This window comes from Neoarius graeffei, chromosome 23, assembly GCF_027579695.1.
Source record: "Neoarius graeffei isolate fNeoGra1 chromosome 23, fNeoGra1.pri, whole genome shotgun sequence".
Lineage (NCBI taxonomy): Eukaryota > Metazoa > Chordata > Actinopteri > Siluriformes > Ariidae > Neoarius > Neoarius graeffei.
The window spans coordinates 53,257,672-53,278,573 of record NC_083591.1 but is presented as its reverse complement, the minus strand read 5'-3'; the positions used below and the strand labels follow the sequence as shown (position 1 = coordinate 53,278,573).

The 20,902-nt window shown below is 40.3% G+C and overlaps 1 protein-coding gene across 1 annotated transcript in view; it reads left to right on the top strand.

Moving 5' to 3' along the window:
• The window catches only part of mmp16b (matrix metallopeptidase 16b (membrane-inserted)), a 68,753-nt gene that overhangs the window by 23,354 nt on the left and 24,497 nt on the right, over window positions 1–20,902 (top strand). Inside the window, exons 2-3 of the mRNA XM_060905470.1 lie at window positions 10,254–10,402; window positions 16,845–16,967. Of these exons, the coding sequence (XP_060761453.1) occupies window positions 10,299–10,402; window positions 16,845–16,967 (227 nt within the window). The 5' untranslated portion in view covers window positions 10,254–10,298. The remainder of the gene's footprint in view (window positions 1–10,253; window positions 10,403–16,844; window positions 16,968–20,902) is intronic.

Here is a 20,902-nt window from a genome sequence, read left to right as displayed (position 1 = left end):
TTATCACGGTTATTATTTTTAATTCATGGTATTAAGCACTGATACTGGAGACTCCTTCCATTCATCTCATTATCTCTAGCCACTTTATCCTGTTCTACAGGGTCGCAGGCAAGCTGGAGCCTATCCCAGCTGACTACGGGCGAAAGGCGGGGTACACCCTGGACAAGTCGCCAGGTCATCACAGGGCTGACACATAGACACAGACAACCATTCACACTCACATTCACACCTACGCTCAATTTAGAGTCACCAGTTAACCTAACCTGCATGTCTTTGGACTGTGGGGGAAACCGGAGCACCCGGAGGAAACCCACGCGGACACGGGGAGAACATGCAAACTCCACACAGAAAGGCCCTCGCCGGCCACGGGGCTCGAACCCAGAACCTTCTTACTGTGAGGCGACAGTGCTAACCACTACACCACCGTGCCGCCCGAGACTCCTTCCAAAAATGTTAAATTCCGCTGCATAAACGTTGAGCTTCCGATGAGTGTAAAATGTGTTAGTAAATAATCCCATGTTATTTTTTTAAAAAGCAAATTAAAAACAAGCACTAGATAAAACCCATCTACTGTATCTCCTGGAAATAAAGATACAAATTTCGTTGTCCGGTGGGCAAGTGTTTATGAGATATGTTGCCTTGCACTTATGATTGGGTTCCCTGTGATGGTACACGTACGTCGTTTGTTCGTACGGACGTCGTACGGTTGCAAAAGCCATCAAAAATCAGGTCGATGCATCACCATATTCTCTTAAGTATGGAGCTCTGCTATCAACACTTAAAATATCAGCACATTTTAAACTATCAGTGTATTTTTATTCCATTCATTATTAATCTTAGATTAAGTGGTATTTCCACCATGGTGAATTAATTACCATAGAAATGATAACATACTGTATTAGAACAGTAGAACATAACCCTGTGATATGATTTAGGCAGCACTCTTGTCAGAGCTGCTCTTATACAAAACTCCTCAACACCTTCTGACCAATCAGATTGAAGCGTTGTGGAATAACTCACTATCCTATCACCAGATATTGACACATGCTTAATCAACATGACCTCACATAGTCTATGAGTGATTTTAAAGAAATCTATGGCAGAGACCACAAATCCAAACTCAAATGCTGTTTTACGTTTCACCAAATGCACAGCTGCCATCTAACCGAAGTTTCTTTTGAAACCTTTGAAAGAAGCTGTGAATGAAACCTCCATATTTAATCGCAGCTGTTTCACAGGAACATTGTGCAAATCAACAACACTTTATTCTCGTCACAAAACCTGATGTGTAGGAAGGACATATCCTTTCCAAATCAACAAAAACACTTTGAACTGAAGAGAGCCTTAGTGTTTGTCAGAATGCTGTAAATACTTGTTTTAATCAGGTTTGCTTTGCTTTTTTTATAAGCGGTTCATGTAAATAAGGTTCGGATTATCTCATCTCATCATCTCTAGCCGCTTTATCCTGTTCTACAGGGTCGCGGGCAAGCTGGAGCCTATCCCAGCTGACTACGGGTGAAAGGCGGGGTACACCCTGGACAAGTCGCCAGGTCATCACAGGGCTGACACATAGACACAGACAACCATTCACACTCACATTCACACCTACGGTCAATTTAGAGTCACCAGTTAACCTAACCTGCATGTCTTTGGACTGTGGGGGAAACCGGAGCACCCGGAGGAAACCCACGCGGACACGGCGAGAACATGCAAACTCCGCACAGAAAGGCCCTCGCCGGCCACGGGGCTCGAACCCGGACCTTCTTGCTGTGAGGCGACGGCGCTAACCACTACACCACCGTGCCACCCCAGGTTCGGATTATTTGCTGTTAATAAATGAGACAAACATGGAACAAAACTGCAACAGCATCACCGGTGAGCTTGTGAAAAATAACCAGAATGGGATGAAGGAGAGGGAAGAGACGCTGGGGCTGATTTCTTTCTAGCCCAGACTGTAGATTGATTCAGTGACAGTCATTATATTTAATCTCGATATTTGTGCTCCATAATATCAGCAGTGATTAAGATGGCACATGTGAACTATAAGCCAGTGGTGTAATGGTTCTGAATGAGATGAATTATTCACTCTATATTCCTTTTGCACCAAAATTTACTTTCTTTGGATGAGAAACTAAAAGCAGACTAAACACACATTGAGCAATGAAAGTTAAAAAAAAGACACAAAATGACAGAATACAAAGCTTAGTTATTTGTTTGTCTCATCTCATTATCTCTAGCCGCTTTATCCTGTTCTACAGGGTCGCGGGCAAGCTGGAGCCTATCCCAGCTGACTACGGGCGAAAGGCGGGGTACACCCTGGACAAGTCGCCAGGTCATCACAGGGCTGACACATAGACACAGACAACCATTCACACTCACATTCACACCTACGCTCAATTTAGAGTCACCAGTTAACCTAACCTGCATGTCTTTGGACTGTGGGGGAAACCGGAGCACCCGGAGGAAACCCACACGGACAACATGCAAACTCCGCACAGAAAGGCCCTCGCCGGCCACGGGGCTCAAACCCGGACCTTCTTGCTGTGAGGCGACAGTGCTAACCACTACACCACCGTGCCGCCCCCATCAAAATATTACAGAATTTAAAAAAAAAAGAAAGGAAATGAGACCGTCAATGATGGCATAGTTCATTCCAGCCCCGTCTACACTTACAAAAAATAAGTTTATTCAAGTGTGTTTCTAGTATACTTCTTTTCAACTAAAAATAAGAGAGTATGCTTTCAGTTTACTTTTTATTTACTTATCAGAGATATACTTAATAAAGTTATACATCAGTATACTTGGCTTATACTGACAAGTAGATAAAAAAGTCTAAGTATATTAAGCTTATACTTCAACTTTTGATCAAGACATACTTAACAAAAGTGTAATAAAGTATTAAAATATCTGTGCCTTATGTTTAAGTGGACTCGCCCTGTAGTTGTGCTTCAGCATTGTTGACTCTTATGTATGTCTGTGGTTCCATAGAAGGTTTTTTTTTAATTTCTCCTGAGTGGGATAATGAAATTTTATTTATTTATTTTTCTTTAGAGCTTGAATGTCAATTTCAGTTGTCATTGCCATGTTTTTATACTTTGGCATTTAATACAATGTTGCTTTAAATTTAGATTTTTAAAGAAAATGAATATGTTCTTAATCCTGAGTATCTGTTGTTATTTTGTGAATTCTTACCTTTATAACTTCATTGTAACTTAAGGTACAAAATGTGCATGAGGTAAGGGTTCGGGCTAGAAAACTAATAGTATACCTAGAAGGGGAATTGCAGTAAACTTCAAAACTAAAAAGTGGACTAGATGTATTCAGGGTGTCTCAAAAAAAAAATGTACTCACTCAGGATCATCTCCATTTAGAGCGTGGATTAATATCGGAATGTAACATTTCCAATGAACTTGCTTCAAAATGCGATGGGCACTTGATTTTGGGATTCCTGTCTCACGAGCCATTTGCCGTACAGATTTCTGTGGGGATCGGTTGAGGGTTTCCAGCAATTGATTGTCCTTTGCGGGGCTGGTTGATGACCGTGGTTTTCCTGAACGCTCCTTATGGATGTCATGCATAGTTCCATCTTATTCAAACTTATCTTGGATGCGAGCAATGGTGTGTCGTGTTGGTGGATCTTTGTCTTCTAAATTGTCTTTGCACTTCCATGATGTTTTCGTGCTTCCAGTAGCACTTTATGATAAATTTTCTTTCTTCAAAACTTAGTCGTACTTCTGCCATTATTAGGGTTAATTTGATCTGAAAAGAAACGAAAACTCCAATAAGTTATGAGGAGTCAAAATGTGAGTACATTTTTTTGGGACACCCTGTATAACCAGTAACTAATAGTACAGTATATTTCCAATATACTATAAAGTATACTTTTATAAACTAAAAAGTGGACTAGAAGTGTGTAACGAGTAAACCAATAGTATATTTCCAGTATACTACAAAGTATACTTTAGTAAAGTAAAAAGTGGACTAGAAGTATAAAACGAGTAAACGCATAGTATATTTCCAGTACACTATGAAGTATGCTTTTGTAATCTAAAGAGTGGACTACAAGTATAGAACTAGTAAACTATTAGTATATAAGTTTATTTGTGGTATACTTGCAGTACAAAATAAAAAAATACTAGTTGTATACTCGGAGTTTACTTCTCTTAGACTTAAAGTATACTTTTTATAAACTAAAAGTGGGCCAATTTAGTCCCAAGAAGTATTAGATTAGTTTACTTACAAGTATACTGTAAGTACATTGATATCAGTTTACTTGGTACACAAAAGTATACTTAAGGAAATATACTTTAACTTTACTTAAGTATACTTAATAAAATGAACTTGAAGTATACTTTTTTTTTTATAAGCGTAGTCCAGAAGGGACGATCTAAAGTGGGCCATCTTGCACAGTTCTACTCTCAACCTTACCTTACCTTAGACCTTAGTTCCTCCTGTGCCTTTAGAGGCACATCGGGCAGCAAGCTTCCATGTCCGTTTATCGGCTGCTACTGTCTCCGCTTCCTCCCAGGCAATGTTTGCCCTTTTTAGATCTTCCAGGAATGTCCTTCGCCAGATGTTTTTTGGCCTTCCTCTCTTTCTTCTGCCGTCTGGAGGAACCCAGGTCATGGCTGTTTTGGAGTGTCTGTGTCTGGGTAGGCGGAGGATGTGTCCTGCCAGCTGCATCCTCTTGGCTGTAATAATGTCACTGAGCGGTCTTGATTTAGCCCTTCTGAGGATTTCTTCATTTGTTACGTGCTCTTGCCACCTCACCTTTAAGATATTCCTTAGGTTTCTCTGGTGGAAGGCATCCAACTTTTTGGTCATTTTGACAGAACACTCCCATGTCTCGCTTGCATATATTGCAGTGGGTAGGACTATGCTGTTATACAGTCGGAGTTTTGTGTCAAGGTTGATGTTGGTTGCTGTCCAGATAGTATTCATCCTTCGGAACACTGAAGCGGCTTTCCCTACTCTGCAATTGATGTCTGGCTCCACATCACCTCTGTTGCTGATAACACTGCCAAGATAAGTAAACAGATCAACTGTCTCCACCTGGCTGCCATTGACAATGATGCTCAGTGGTGTTTGACTGATGTGGTTTCCCACCTCCATTGTCTTGGTCTTCTCAGAACTCACTCGCAGCCCAGCTTTCCTGGCAAACTCCTCTAGCCTTGTGGTTAGGTGTTGTAGATCCTGGTTGTTTTCAGTCAGCAGGGCTAGGTCATCTGCAATATCTAGGTCTGCCAGCCTTGCTTCATCCCTCCATTTGATACCCTCTCTGCCTTCTCTGGTGGTCTTCTTCAGGATAAAGTCGATTGTCAGAAGAAAGAGGAAGGGCGAAAGGATGCAGCCTTATCTGACACCTGTGATGATGTTGAAGAAATCTGTTGTTCCTTCCTCCGTTCTTACGCAGCACCTTGAGTTTGCATAGAGGCTCTTAAAGATACTGACAAAGCGTTCTGGTATTCCATATGACAGAGCAATGTTCCAGAGAGTCTCCCTGTGTATACTATCGAATGCCTTCTTAAAATCGATGAAATTCAGTGCTAATGGTGTTTGATGTTCAAGGCATTGATCAATGATGTTTCTAAGGGTGAATATCTGTTCTGTGTATGAGCGGTTGCTACGAAAACCAGTTTGTTCTTCTCTCAACAGGCAGTCAACATCTTTCTTCAACCTCTTCAAGAGCACTGTGCAGAACACCTTCCCAGGGATGGATAAAAGAGTAATTCCCCGCCAATTGTTGCAGTTTGAGAGGTCCCCTTTCTTTGGGAGCTTCACGATCACGCCCTCTTGCCAGTCCCTAGGGACCTGGTTCTCCTGCCAACAGCAGTCCATCAGCCTGGTCAGCATCTCCACTATAGGCTCACCCCCATGCTTCAGCATCTCTGCCGAGATCTCATCCAGTCCTGCTGCCTTGTTGTTTTTCATAGCTTTAATGGCTTCTATGGTTTCCTCTGTCCTGATAGGCTCCTCACAGACCTCCAGTGGATCTGGTATTTCTTCTGTTTCGAAGTCGAACAGAGTACCTGGTGTTGGCTGGTTTAGGGTTTCCTGGAAATGTTCCATCCACCGTTGGTTTTGTTCTTCTGTATTCACCAATATCCTCCCATGTTTGTCCTTTACAGGCACGTTTGAGTTGTTGTTCCAGTTTCCAGAGAGCTCTCTGACAAGACGATACAGGGTCCTTGAATCGTTTCTCTTAGTTGCTTCCTCGGCCTCAGCGCCTTTCTTTTCCAACCAGTGCCTTTTGTCTGCACGGCAACTCTTCTTCACTTGGTGGTCAAGGTCACAGTACTGTTGATCTGTTCGTTTCTCTTCCTCCTCTGTTTTTGCTCTATCTCTGATACCCTTCATCTTCTTTCTTTCATCAATGAGCTTCCAGGTAGGCTCCTGTATCCATTGCTCTTTCCTTGAACGCTGCCTTCTACCGATGGTTTCCTCTGCACTTTTTGTGACTGTTTCCCTAAAGAGTGCCCACTGGTCTTCTAAGTCTGGCCCCATCTCTTGCAATAGCTGGAATCTGTTTTGGAGGTTGAGCTGGTACTGTTGGCTATCAACAGGGTTTTTGAGCTTCTCACTTGCATAGGGTTTCACTTTCTTCTTCATTGTGAGCTTCTTCAACCGCAGCCTCACCCTTGCCCCTAGCAGGTGGTGGTCTGAACCTACATCCGCTCCCCTGAACACTCTGACATCGAGAAGTGACAACCTCCAGCGTTGGCTAATACAGATGTAATCAATCTCATTTTTTGTTGTCCCATCAGGTGCTCTCCATGTTTTCTTGTGTATCATCTTGTGCTGAAAATAGGTATTTCCAACGTTGAGGCTGTTGATACAGAAAAGCAAGAGATGTTCCCCATTGTCGTTAGTCTTCTGTGCTGTTCCAAATGGTCCAACCACAGTGTCAAACTCTTGTCTGCTACTGTCAACTTGAGCGTTGAAGTCACCCATCAAGATTTTCACATCATGACTGGGGATGTTGTCGAAAGTATCCTGTAGCTGGTTGTAGAACTAGTCTTTATCACTGTCCTCAGCATCTTCTGTTGGTGCATACACCTGGACTATAGTGGTCTTTCCATGTCTTGACTGGAAGCGTGCTGTGATGATCTGGTCGCTGACAGGCTTCCATCCGATAAGGGCTCTAGTGGCTTCCTTATCCAAGACCATGCCAGCTCCACGGCGGTGCTGGTCCTCATGTCCAGAGTAGAGGACTGTCCTTCCATCATTGCACAACTTCCCACTCCCGGTCCACCTCATCTCACTGATTCCAAGGATGTTGAGTTGGTACTCATCAAACTCCCTCAGCAGCTGTGCCATCTTCCCACTCTGGTACAAAGTTCTTACATTCCAAGTTCCGATCTTCGTTTGGCTTTTGGCACTCAGAATCCGGCACATCAGGGCCCTAACTTCCTTGCGGCTTTCATTTGGGTCCGCCACTGTAGGATCTGGTCCACTGCCATCTTTTTTGCGCCGATATCTTCGATTTTCACTTGCTGTTCCTGTAGCGGTTTTTAGGTTTTTACAGGATTGGGGTGCTGACCCAACGCCTAACTCTGGTGTTTATGGAGAGGGCAGAACTGATAATTAGTACCTCCCTGGTGCCATAAGCCCCCCGAAGGTTACAGGTCTCCCATGCACCAGACCCAGGCAGACACCAGGTAGGAACAAGCTGCTGCACCTCGTCAAGGTTACACAGTTCCTTGTTCTGGTGGGATGCAGGCCCCCAGAACCATAGCAGCTACTCTCAACCACTCCATTGTAATTAAGCAAATCTGGGTAGAAGTTCTATGCACCCTCGGTACGCCTACCTTCATGCCAGAAAGAATCAGAATCAGTGAGGAATTGAAGGAGAAGAAGAGATTTGTGTGGAAACTGCTCATTAGGGATTGATTAATTACTCCATATCTTCATTATTAATTGCAATTATGCAAATTTGGGTAGAACCTACGTATATGCACCCCAGGCAGACCTACCTTCCTGCCAAAAAGAATAAAAATCGGTGAAGAATTGAGAGAGAAGAAGCGATTTTCATGAACTGTGGATGATGGACGACGGACAACACATGATGGCATAAACTCATCACCTGTCGGCCAGATGAGCCAATAATGAATGCAGCTATGTATCTGCCTTGCAACTGTGTGTAATAGTTTGCAGCACGTTATTCTCATCATGCCATTGATGAGACCTTGTACACTACTCGAGCCAAACAACTTCATTGTGGAATTTTTGACAGACATTTAATAGTTATTCTATGAAATTGCGTCATACGTGAGCTGATAGGCACGTAACACTGAGTTGTCTACAAGTCATGTACGACGAGATTGACTGAAATAACTGTTTTATTCTATCCACATTCACTGGATTTTGAGAAACAGAGCATTTTTATTTTTATTTCTTGCAAAATCGATAAACAAAAACTATACAAAAAGTCCGACAAAATCATTTCCACTTAGGTGGACTTCTTAAGAACCTGCACAAATTGATTTGAGTATTGTTTTTTTTTTTTGTATAAAGTGCCGTCTTGCTGTCGTGCTGAGGTATAGAATAGCTTTAGACATTTATTTAATTCTTCCTTGGACATTTTAGTGATGTAATTTTCAAACTTCTTTGAGCTTTGAAACAAGTCTAAAAAAATTCAACAAATTTTAATGCTTAAAGATGAAAAATCAGAATCAGAAATCAGAACAAAAAAATCAGAAAAAGCTTTATTGCCAAGTAATTGTTGCAACTACAAGGAATTTGGCTTGGAGTTAAGGTGCTCAATAAATAAATACTAAATAAAGACAGTCTGTTCTAATAAAGAAGCTACATAAAAACGGTCTATTCTAAGATATTAAGAAATAAGAACTAAATAAACAAGATAAAAATAAGATAAAATAAATAAACAACTGTGCAAATCAGGTAAACAATAAGATAACGTAAACAAATGTGCAAATCAGGTGAACAATAAGATAACAAACAAATGTGCAAATCAGGTAAACAATAAGATAACATAAACAAATGTGCAAATCAGGTAAACAACTGTGCAAATCAGGTAAACAATAAGATAACATAAACAAATGTGCAAATCAGGTAAACAAATGGGCAAATCAGGTGAACAATAAGATAACAAACAAATGTGCAAATCAGGTAAACAATAAGATAATAAACAAATGTGCAAATCAGGTAAACAATAATGTTAACATAAACAAATGTGCAAATCAGGTAAACAAATGTGCAAATCAGGTAAACAATAAGATAACAAACAAATGTGCAAATCAGGTAAACAATAAGATAACATAAACAAATGTGCAAATCAGGTAAACAATAAGATAACATAAACAAATGTGCAAATCAGGTAAATAATAAGATAATATAAACAAATGTGCAAATCAGGTAAACAAATGTGCAAATCAGGTAAACAATAAGATAAACAAATGTGCAAATCAGGTAAACAATAAGATAACATAAACAAATGTGCAAATCAGGTAAACAATAAGATAACATAAACAAATGTGCAAATCAGGTAAACAAATGTGCAAATCAGGTAAATAATAAGATAACATAAACAAATGTGCAAATCAGGTAAACAAATGTGCAAATCAGGTAAACAATAAGATAACAAACAAATGTGCAAATCAGGTAAACAATAAGATAACATAAACAAATGTGCAAATCAGGTAAACAATAAGATAACATAAACAAATGTGCAAATCAGGTAAACAAATGTGCAAATCAGGTAAACAATATGATAATAAACAAATGTGCAAATCAGGTAAACAATAAGATAACATAAACAAATGTGCAAATCATTTGTCTACTTTTAGTTTCTTACAAAGAATGTAAACAAACTGGCGAAATGACAGGAGCAATTTGTGAAAAATTCTGTAATAATAATAATTCTTGAAAAATAAAAAAAGATATGTTCTTACCATCAAATACTTTTATTCCATATTTTGTTGCTCTTTTTTTGTATTTTTTGGTGCTTTGTTTTCAAATAGTTTTTATTTCATCCTCGGTTGATTCAGCAACACGCTCTGCCATTTTGTTTTTCTCTACTCACTGTATATGAGTTGATATCCTAGTAGTACAGTAGCCTATCAGAGCGTGCGATTGCTCATATCCAGTGAATGTGGATATAATAATAGATATTAATCATCTCAAATCACACCCAGCTGTCACTCAGTATGACTCATATACATGACTACATGCGATATGACTTTCCAACCCAAAGCAAAACTTTCCCTTGTCATTTTTCCCCCTTTCCTTGACAGGTTTGGTTACAGCGGTACGGCTACCTCCAGTCCACGCAGCCCAACATGGCCGTCCTGCGCTCAGCTGTGACCATGCAGTCAGCCATTGCCGCCATGCAGCGTGTCTACGGCCTCAACATCACGGGACAGTTAGACCTGAACACTATAGAGTGAGTACACACCTACACACACACACAGAACTGTAAGACATCCCAGAGGGTTTTGGAGCTATTTTTGCCTGGGCTACAGGTTGAGTCAATCTATCACTTTATTCCAGCATTGAAAAGCAAGGTCCTGTCAACATTCATTCATTCATTTTCTATACCACTTTTCCATTCTGGGTCATGGTTGAACCGGAGCCAATCCCAGCTAAGTTCAGGTACGAGGTGGGGTTCATCCTGAACAGGTCACCAGTCTATTACAGGGCTAAGACAGAGAGACAGACAGCCATTCACACTCATGGACAATTTAGAGTAGCCAGCTGATCTAATCCGCATGCCTCTGGACTTATGGAGGAAACTGGAGAACCTGAAGGAAACCCACACATGCATGAGGAGAACATTAAACTCCATACAGAAAGGCTTCAGTCGACTGTCAGGTTCAAACACAGAACCTGCTTGTTGTGAGGTGACAGTGTTAAACACTACGCCACTGTTCAGCCCTGTCAATATTTTTCAAATAAAAAACAAAGTCAAGCCCGTCAAACCCATCTGTCTCGAGAAGAAATCTTCACGCGTTAGGGAATTAAAGCACCTCCAGAACAAAAAAATACTATTTCACTCAGAGTATATTTAAAATATTTCAAATGACATTGTACTTTACACATATGCCTGTCTTTATTTAACAGTTGCTCATAACTTTTATTATTTAAATAATAATAAAAGTTGGCTGGCGTTTTTTGTGGTATATCAGATATATTCCATTCAGCTAGCCTGATATTGAACAAGTCGAAGACGAATAGCTGAATGGAATATATCGGATATACCATGAAAAAAAGCCAGCCAAAATTATTATCATTGTTGTTGTTGTTATTATTATTATTTTACATACACATTCCTTTCGGGTGTTCAACACGTCTTTCTCTTTCAAAATTCTCTCAAAATCTTCTGTATTTAACGAAGCAAACCTGGCAGCCATGTTTGTATACAAATTGTCACAGCCGCTCACTCACTATCGCGGAAGTTTTATGTCTCCGACGTGTGACGTCATGTCGTCTTGACAACCATGCAATATCGTAAACCATATTCAACGCTCATTCTCCATTGGGTAGAGTGACGTAATATACGTAGGATAAGCGATATGCTAACAATATTGCATGCTATCAGACCAAACAAATTAAGCCTACTAGAAAGGAATAGAACACATGTTTTTATTCCATCAAAAAAGTGTCCTGTATGTATAATAATTTTCCATATTAATCAGCTTAATGTATATTATTTTAGTTTTGTGCCCTCATTGGCTACCTCTCCATTTCGTCCATGTGTCTCGTTTGACTGAGTCTCTGCTCACTGTTGCCTCAGACTCCAGTTCTTTCCTGGTAGAAGTTTGGTGTTTGAAGATGAGTAGCTGAATGGAATATATCTGATATACCATGAAAAAAAGCAGCTTTTATTATTATTATTATTATTATTATTATTATTATTATTATTATTATTATCCATACACATTCCTTTCGGGGGTTCAACACATCTTTCTATTTCAAAATTCTCTCAAAAGCTTCCGTATTTAACGAAGCAAACCTGGTGGCCATATTTGTTTACAAATTGTCACAGTCGCTCACTAGTGTGGAAGTTTTACGTCTCTGACATGTGACGTCATGTCGTCTTGACAACCATGCGATATCGTAAACCAGTGGTTCTCAACCGGGGGGGCGCGCCCCCCTGGTGGGGCGCGGAGGTACTCCAGGGGGGTCGCGAGTAGGCTTCATGTATGGAGGAAAAAAAAAATCTGGGGCTAACAGGCTATAGTAGCTAAGCAGATGCAACACATTTACCCATGTCAAAATGCAGGACATTGGACTATTACATACAAATCAATACTATTATAAAATCTATCATCAATCTATCATAAAATCTTGTGTGTAGGTTATTTTAAGCCCGTGACGCGAACATGACGCAACGTCACGTGAGTGAGTCTGCATACCGTGGCCACCGTGTGAGTGCTTGCCACACACACACTAGTCTGGTTTCTTGCCGAGTTAACTCGTGCCGACTCTCGCTAGTCTACTATCATCAATCCATCGATACAGCGCAAAACCCAAACAGTCTTTTTAAAGACTACTACCCCACACTGTATTTTTGCTTTCCCCATTTCAGCTCTACCCAAATAATTTGTTGTTTTTGTTGTTTTCTTACTGCTAGTCTACTATGGATAATGCTACTACTGCTGCTACTGCTGCTACTACTACTACTACTACTACTAATAATAATAATAATAATGATAATAATAATAATCTAGCCCAGGGCTATCTATCTATCTATCTATCTATCTATCTATCTATCTATCTATCTATCTATCTATCTATCTATCTATCTATCGGTCGATATAAGGTGCTGTAGGTCGGGTGGCGTCACTGCGGGTGAGTGTGTTTGGGGGGGGATGGGGGCGGGGCGAGAAGAGGGGCCCCCAACTGCAATGAACCAGCTTTGGTGGGGCCCAGGTTGCAAAAGGTTGAGAACCCCTGTCGTAAACCATTGCTGTTGCAGGCCATCTGCCTCAAGGTTTTGCGTTTTGAGATGCTTTTCAGCTCACCACAGTTCTAAAGTGTGGTAATTTGACTTATCATGAATAATGAAACAGCAAATAATTAAGAAGTGGCATAACTGTTTTGTAAACATTCTCTAGAATGAATTCAACGTTCCTTTAACAGTTATTCAATGAAATCGAGTCGTACATGAGCTGATAGCTGACGAGACGCGTAGCTCAACATGACAAAATCATTTCCACTTAGAATGTAAACAAACCGGTGAAATTACAGGAGCAATTTGTGAAAAATGCGATAATAATAAAAATAATTCTTGAAAAATAAAAAAAGATGCGTTCTTACCATCAAGTACTTTTATTCCACATTTTGTCCCCCCCCCCCCCCCCTTTTTTTTTTTGCATTTTTTGGGGTTTTGTTTTCGAGTAGTTTTTATTTCATCCTCGGTTGGTTCAGCAACACACTCCGCCATTTTGTTTTTCTCTACTCACCGTATATGAGTTGATATCCTAGTAGTAGAGTAGCCAATCAGAGCGCACGGTTACTCATATCCAGCGAACATCTCATCTCATCTCATCTCATTATCTCTAGCCGCTTTATCCTGTTCTACAGGGTCGCAGGCAAGCTGGAGCCTATCCCAGCTGACTACGGGCGAAAGGCGGGGTACACCCTGGACAAGTCGCCAGGTTCCATGGATGAACATGGATAGAATAATTCTACTTATACTTACAGTATAACCAATTTGTAAATTTAAAAATGTACCCTTTTATTTGAAACCAGGATCAGTGGTTTGAAAGATGCATTTCATCGATATTTCTGTTCCGTATATTGGGAAATTTTCTACAATACACTGTAATTCAATGCAAAATGGTTTGGTATTGTTTTATGAAATATTATCTTTGAGAAGGTGCGAGGCCACACCTCCTTTCCTGAGACTGAACAGGAGATCAAGTTGAGAACTAAATAAAAATTTTATTTTAACTTCAGGTACGAAACAGAGCTGTGCTTGTAATATCCGACTCACACACACACATACAGAGCTTCGTCATTTGGCCTGTACACACTGCAACCGTCTTGAATAGTGTCTTTTGGAGTTTTGTTTTCAAGTAAAGTTTTCATTTCGTCCTCAGTTGGTTCAGTGACACGTTCCGCCATTTTGTGTTTCTCTACTCACGGTATATGAGCTGATATCCTAATAGTAGAGTAGCCAATCAGAGCGCATGATTGCTCATATCCAGTGAACATGGATAGAATAAGTCTACTTATACTTACAGTATAACCGATTTTGTAAATTTAAAAGTGTGCCCTTTTTTCACTCATCATCGTCATTAGCTTTGCCATGTACTCGCTGAGTATTCTCAGAACAGCATGTGCTCTGTAAAAGCATGCACATATGACTCATATCCCTGCTTTGCTCTTAAACTCAGGTATTTAAAAGCAAATTGTGTTAAAAACGTAATGTATGGGGGCGTCGTGGCTCAGGTGGATGGGGTGCCGTGCCGTGGATCTGGGGACCCGGGTTCCGGCCCGGGGTCATTTCCCGATCCCTCCCCGTCTGTCTCTCCCGCTCATTTCCTGTCTCTGCACTGTCCTATCCAATAATAAAGGTGAAAAAAGCCCAAAAAATATATTTAAAAAAAAATGTAATGTATTTTCCTATCAATGGATCAGAACTGTGGTGTTTTAATAATGCATTGATGGCACATTAAAGTGGCATACGCTAAAGTGTATAAAATCGCTGAGTAGTCAGTAAAGAACAGCTCTAAACAGGCACAGCAAAATCCTGCTACCAATCGATATTTTAACCTTGAGGGCATTTCATGATCTCTTCAAAGCTTTGATCTCAGAAATGATATTCAGCATCTTTTGCTGCTAGTAGCACTGCAGAACAGTCAATCGGCGCCGTAAACGCTGTACGTATCTGTCTTTTCTGAATACCAAGACCAGGATCAGTACAACCCCGATTCCAAAAAAGTTGGGACAAAGTACAAATTGTAAATAAAAACGGAATGCAATAATTTACAAATCTCAAAAACTGATATTGTATTCACAATAGAACATAGACAACATATCAAATGTCGAAAGTGAGACATTTTGAAATTTCATGCCAAATATTGGCTCATTTGAAATTTCATGACAGCAACACATCTCAAAAAAGTTGGGACAGGGGCAATAAGAGGCTGGAAAAGTTAAAGGTACAAAAAAGGAACAGCTGGAGGACCAAATTGCAACTCATTAGGTCAACTGGCAATAGGTCATTAACATGACTGGGGATAAAAAAGAGCATCTTGGAGTGGCAGCGGCTCTCAGAAGCAAAGATGGGAAGAGGATCACCAATCCCCCTAATTCTGCGCTGACAAATAGTGGAGCAATATCAGAAAGGAGTTCGACAGTGTAAAATTACAAAGAGTTTGAACATATCATCATCTACAGTGCATAATATCATCAAAAGATTCAGAGAATCTGGAAGAATCTCTGTGCGTAAGGGTCAAGGCCGGAAAACCATACTGGGTGCCCGTGATCTTCGGGCCCTTAGACGGCACTGCATCACATACAGGCATGCTTCTGTATTGGAAATCACAAAATGGGCTCAGGAATATTTCCAGAGAACATTATCTGTGAACACAATTCAACGTGCCATCCGCCGTTGCCAGCTAAAACTCTATAGTTCAAAGAAGAAGCCGTATCTAAACATGATCCAGAAGCGCAGACGTCTTCTCTGGGCTAAGGCTCATTTAAAATGGACTGTGGCAAAGTGGAAAACTGTTCTGTGGTCAGACGAATCAAAATTTGAAGTTCTTTATGGAAATCAGGGACGCCATGTCATTCGGACTAAAGAGGAGAAGGACGACCCGAGTTGTTATCAGCGCTCAGTTCAGAAGCCTGCATCTCTGATGGTATGGGGTTGCATTAGTGCGTGTGGCATGGGCAGCTTACACATCTGGAAAGACACCATCAATGCTGAAAGGTATATCCAGGTTCTAGAGCAACATATACTCCCATCCAGACGACGTCTCTTTCAGGGAAGACCTTGCATTTTCCAACATGACAATGCCAAACCACATACTGCATCAATTACAGCATCATGGCTGCGTAGAAGAAGGGTCCGGGTACTGAACTGGCCAGCCTGCAGTCCAGATCTTTCACCCATAGAAAACATTTGGCGCATCATAAAACGGAAGAAACGACAAAAAAGACCTAAGACAGTTGAGCAACTAGAATCCTACATTAGACAAGAATGGGTTAACATTCCTATCCCTAAACTTGAGCAACTTGTCTCCTCAGTCCCCAGACGTTTACAGACTGTTGTAAAGAGAAAAGGGGATGTCTCACAGTGGGAAACATGGCCTTGTCCCAACTTTTTTGAGATGTGTTGTTGTCATGAAATTTAAAATCACCTAATTTTTCTCTTTAAATGATACATTTTCTCAGTTTAAACATTTGATATGTCATCTATGTTCTATTCTGAATAAAATATGGAATTTTGAAACTTCCACATCATTGCATTCCGTTTTTATTTACAATTTGTACTTTGTCCCAACTTTTTTGGAATCGGGGCTGTAGTTTGAAAGATGCATTTCATTGATATTTCAGTTCAGTATATTGAGAGATTTTCTAAAATACACTGTAATTCAATACAAAAGGGTTTGGTATTGTTTAATGAAATATTATCCTTGAGAAGGTGCGAGGCCACACCTCCTTTCCTGAGACTGAACAGGAGATCAAGAAGGGAATAAAAATTTTATTTTAACTTCAGGTACTAAACAGAACTGTGATTGTAATATCACACACACACACACACACACACACACACACACACACACCATTTGGCCTGTACACACTATAACTGCCTTGAATACTGTCTTTATATCACTAGTTTGCTTTATTAACCATCCTGGTGTTTCTCACAGCTGGATGAAGAAACCCAGATGTGGAGTCCCGGATCAGGTCAGGAGACAGTCAGGCTCGCAGTCACGGACACGTCGCTACGCGCTCACTGGACAAAAGTGGCAGCGCACGCACATCACATACAGGTGAGCATTTTATATTCGTATATTTATACGTAAAGGAATAAAATATGATGGAGTATGGTGTTAACGGTAATTATTATACATCCAGGACACTTTTTCAATGGAATAAAAACGTGTGTTCTATTCCCTTTGAGCAGGTTTCATTCATTTGGTTTGATAGCGTGCAATATTGTTAGCATATCGCTTATCCTACATGTATTACATCACTCTACCCAATGGAGAATGAGCGTTGAATATGGTTTACGATATTGCATGGTTGTCAAGACAACATGACGTCACACATCGGAGACGTAAAACTTCCGCTCTAGCAAGCAAGCGACTGTGACAATTTGTAAACAAAAATGGCTGACAGGTTTGCTTCGGAAGATTTTGAGAGAATTTTGAAGGAGAAAGACGCGTTGAACACCCAAAAGGAATGTGTATTAATAATAATAATAATAATAATAATAATAATTAAAGCCGCTAGCGGCCTTGACGGGCCCTCGCACGTGTGGTTCCGCAACCCAGGACATTCCGCCACCCAACAAAACAGTCACATGTCATATATTCATCAAATGTTCAAAGGTGATGTGCATGTTGCAACAGTTCGACGGATGAGAGATAGACAGACAAAGACTTTACACGTAAGTGTGTGTGTGTGTGTGTGTGTGTGTGTGTGTATCATAAGGCCATTTCAACATATTACAAGATACCAAAAATGGCAGCAGCATCTTGGCATCACGTAGAACAAAGAGATAGAGATAAGGAGGATTCTGATCCTCCTTATCTCTATCTCATGCTGTAATCTTAAGTCATCTTAGCTTTCCTGTGTCTGCAGTGTGTGTGTGTGTGTATGTGTGTGTGAACTCTGCATGTACACACACACACACACACACACACACACACACACACACACAATAATAGTGACTTGCCATCATTGTGCATTTTGCTGCAGACATACGGTATGAAAACTCTGCATGTACATTCATATGTCTGCAGCAAAATGCACAATGATGGCAAGTCACTATTATTGTGTGTGTGTGTGTGTGTGTGTGTGTGTGTGTGTGTGTGTGTGTGTGTGTGTGTGTGTGTGTGTGTCTGTAAAGAGATGAAAAGAGTTCGGAGTTCTCCCCACCGCGACTAGAGAAAGTGTAAGATCGTGATTGTTAATAAAGATGCCATAACGGCTAAAGAGTATCAGAATCAGAATCATATTACAAGATATCAAAAATCCCTTCGCAATTTAATATCAGCGACATCTTGGCATCACGTATAACGAAATTCACATGAATCTCATGAACCGTCTAGGAGGAGCATGTTAAAATTCATCATGTGTCAAAACACACATATTCAACACCCTATTCTTTCCTTGGCCAGCTGGTGGCGCTATACCAGACAGGCATATTGGGCATCTAGATGTCATAGTAATCACATTCTCTAATAACCTGAAAGGTTTCAGCCAAATCATTAAATGTATTATGACTTCATGACACATTTCCTGTTTATGTGGTGAGTATTAAAATTCATAATATTGCCATTTCAACATACACTATATTGCCAAAAGTATTTGCTCACCCATCCAAATTATCGGAATCAGGTGTTCCAATCACTTCCATGGCCACAGGTGGATAAAATCAAGCACCGAGGCATGCAGACTGTTTTTACAGTTTGGAGCTGGCCCCTTCCTCTTCCAACATGACTATGCATAAAGACATGGATGACAGAGTCTGGTGTGGATGAACTTGACTGGCCTGCACAGAGTCCTGACCTCAACCCGATAGAACACCTTTGGGATGAATTAGAGCGGAGACTGAGAGCCAGGCCTTCTCATCCAACATCCGTGTATGACCTCACAAATGCGCTTCTGGAAGAATGGTCAAAAATTCCCATAAACACACTCCTAAACCTTGTGGACAGCCTTCCCAGAAGAGTTGAAGCTGTTCTAGCTGCAAAGGGTGGACCGACGTCATATTGAACCCTATGGATTAGGAATGGGATGTCACTTAAGCTCATGTGAGTCAAGGCAGGTGAGTGAATACTTTTGGCAATATTATTACAACATATCAAAAATCCCTTCGCAGTTCAACATCAGCAATATCTTCACATGAATCTCATGAACCGTCTAGGAGGAGCATGTTGAAATTCATCATGTGTCAAAACACACATATTCAAAACCCTATTCTTTCCTTGGCCAGTTGGTGGCGCTATACCAGACAGGCATATTGGGCGTCTAGATGGCATAATAATCACATTCTCTAATAACCTGAAAGGTTTCAGCCAAATCATTAAATGTATTATGACTTCATGACACATTTCTTGTTTACGTGGCAAGTATTAAAATTCATAATATTGCCATTTCAACATATTACAACATATCAGAAATCCCTTCGCAATTCAACATCAGCAATATCTAGGAGGAGTACGTTAAAAATGACCATGTGTCCAAACGCATATAAGCCCAATTACCTCACTTCCTGTTGGGCGTGACATCATCCAAAGGGTAGAACTTTGGGTAGAACTCCAAAGTTCTACCCATTCATTTCAATGGAAAAAGGGGCGCTATGAAGTCCCTGGGCCATGCCCGGGGCCAAACGTCTGTGGCTGAGAAGGAGTTACAATGACTGAATGTAACACAGCATGTACTGTGTGAAAGCAAAGGTTATGCCACATGAAGCTATTGTGCGTACATTTTCCATTTGACAATATATTTAAGGTTCAACTTTCTAACTTTTTTGCTTAGGTTTATATTTGTACTTCTGTATGTATGTATGTACTTGTGTTTGTGTGTGTATTTGATCTACCAATTACCTCACTTCCTGTTGGGCGTGACATCATCCAAAGAGTAGAACTTTGGGTAGAACTCCAAAGTTCTACCCATTCATTTCAATGGGAAATGGAAAAAGGGGCGCTATGAAGTCCCTGGGCCATGCCCGGGGCCAAACGTCTGTGGCTGAGAAGCGGTTACAATGACTGATGTGTGTATCAAATTTCATGAGTTTTCGTGCATGGGAAATGCCTCAAAAAAAGCCTAGCGCGACAGAAAAAAAAAAATAAATAATAATAATAATCCTTTGAAAAGCACTAGGGTCTTCGCACCGAACGGTGTTCGGGCCCTAATAATAATAACGTCTGCCTTTTTTTCATGGTATATCAGATATATTCCAATCAGCTACTCGTCTTCGACTCGTTCAGTATCATGCTAGCTGAATGGAATATAACTGATATACCATTCAACGCCAGTTAATATTATTTACATAATACATTTTTTATTTATCAAAGAACATTACATCATACTTTTTATCCATTTATAGTTACATTTAATGCAGTGGGGAAAAAACACATGCTACAGCAGCTATAAAATATAACAAAAACAGAAACAATAACAGCTTGCCATGTTACCAAGAAACAACAAAACCCACATCTTCTGTCCTGAAAACATTCCTGTGGAAGAAAACGTAAAGTTACAGCTTTACTTCTGATTGTTACGAAGCCCTGAAACTGGAGACTCCTTCCATAAATGTTCAAGGTCTCTTGATTATATGACTTTTTTTTTGTTAAAAAAATTATATATAAAGTTTGTGAACCCTTTAGAATTTTCTATATTTCTGCATATATGACCTAAAACATCATCAAATTTTCACACAAGTCCTAAAAGTAGATAAAGAGAACCCAGTTAAACAAATGAGACAAAAATATTATACATGGTCATTTATTTATTGAGGAAAATGATCCAATATTACATATCTGTGAGTGGTAAAAGTATGTGAACCTTTGCTTTCAGTATCTGGTGTGACCCCCTTGTGCAGCAATAACTGCAACTAAATGTTTCCGGTAACTGTTGATCAGTCCTGCACACCGGCTTGGAGGAATTTTAGCCCATTCCTCCGTACAGAACAGCTTCAACTCTGGGATGTTGGTGGGTTTCCTCACATGAACTGCTCGCTTCAGGTCCTTCCACA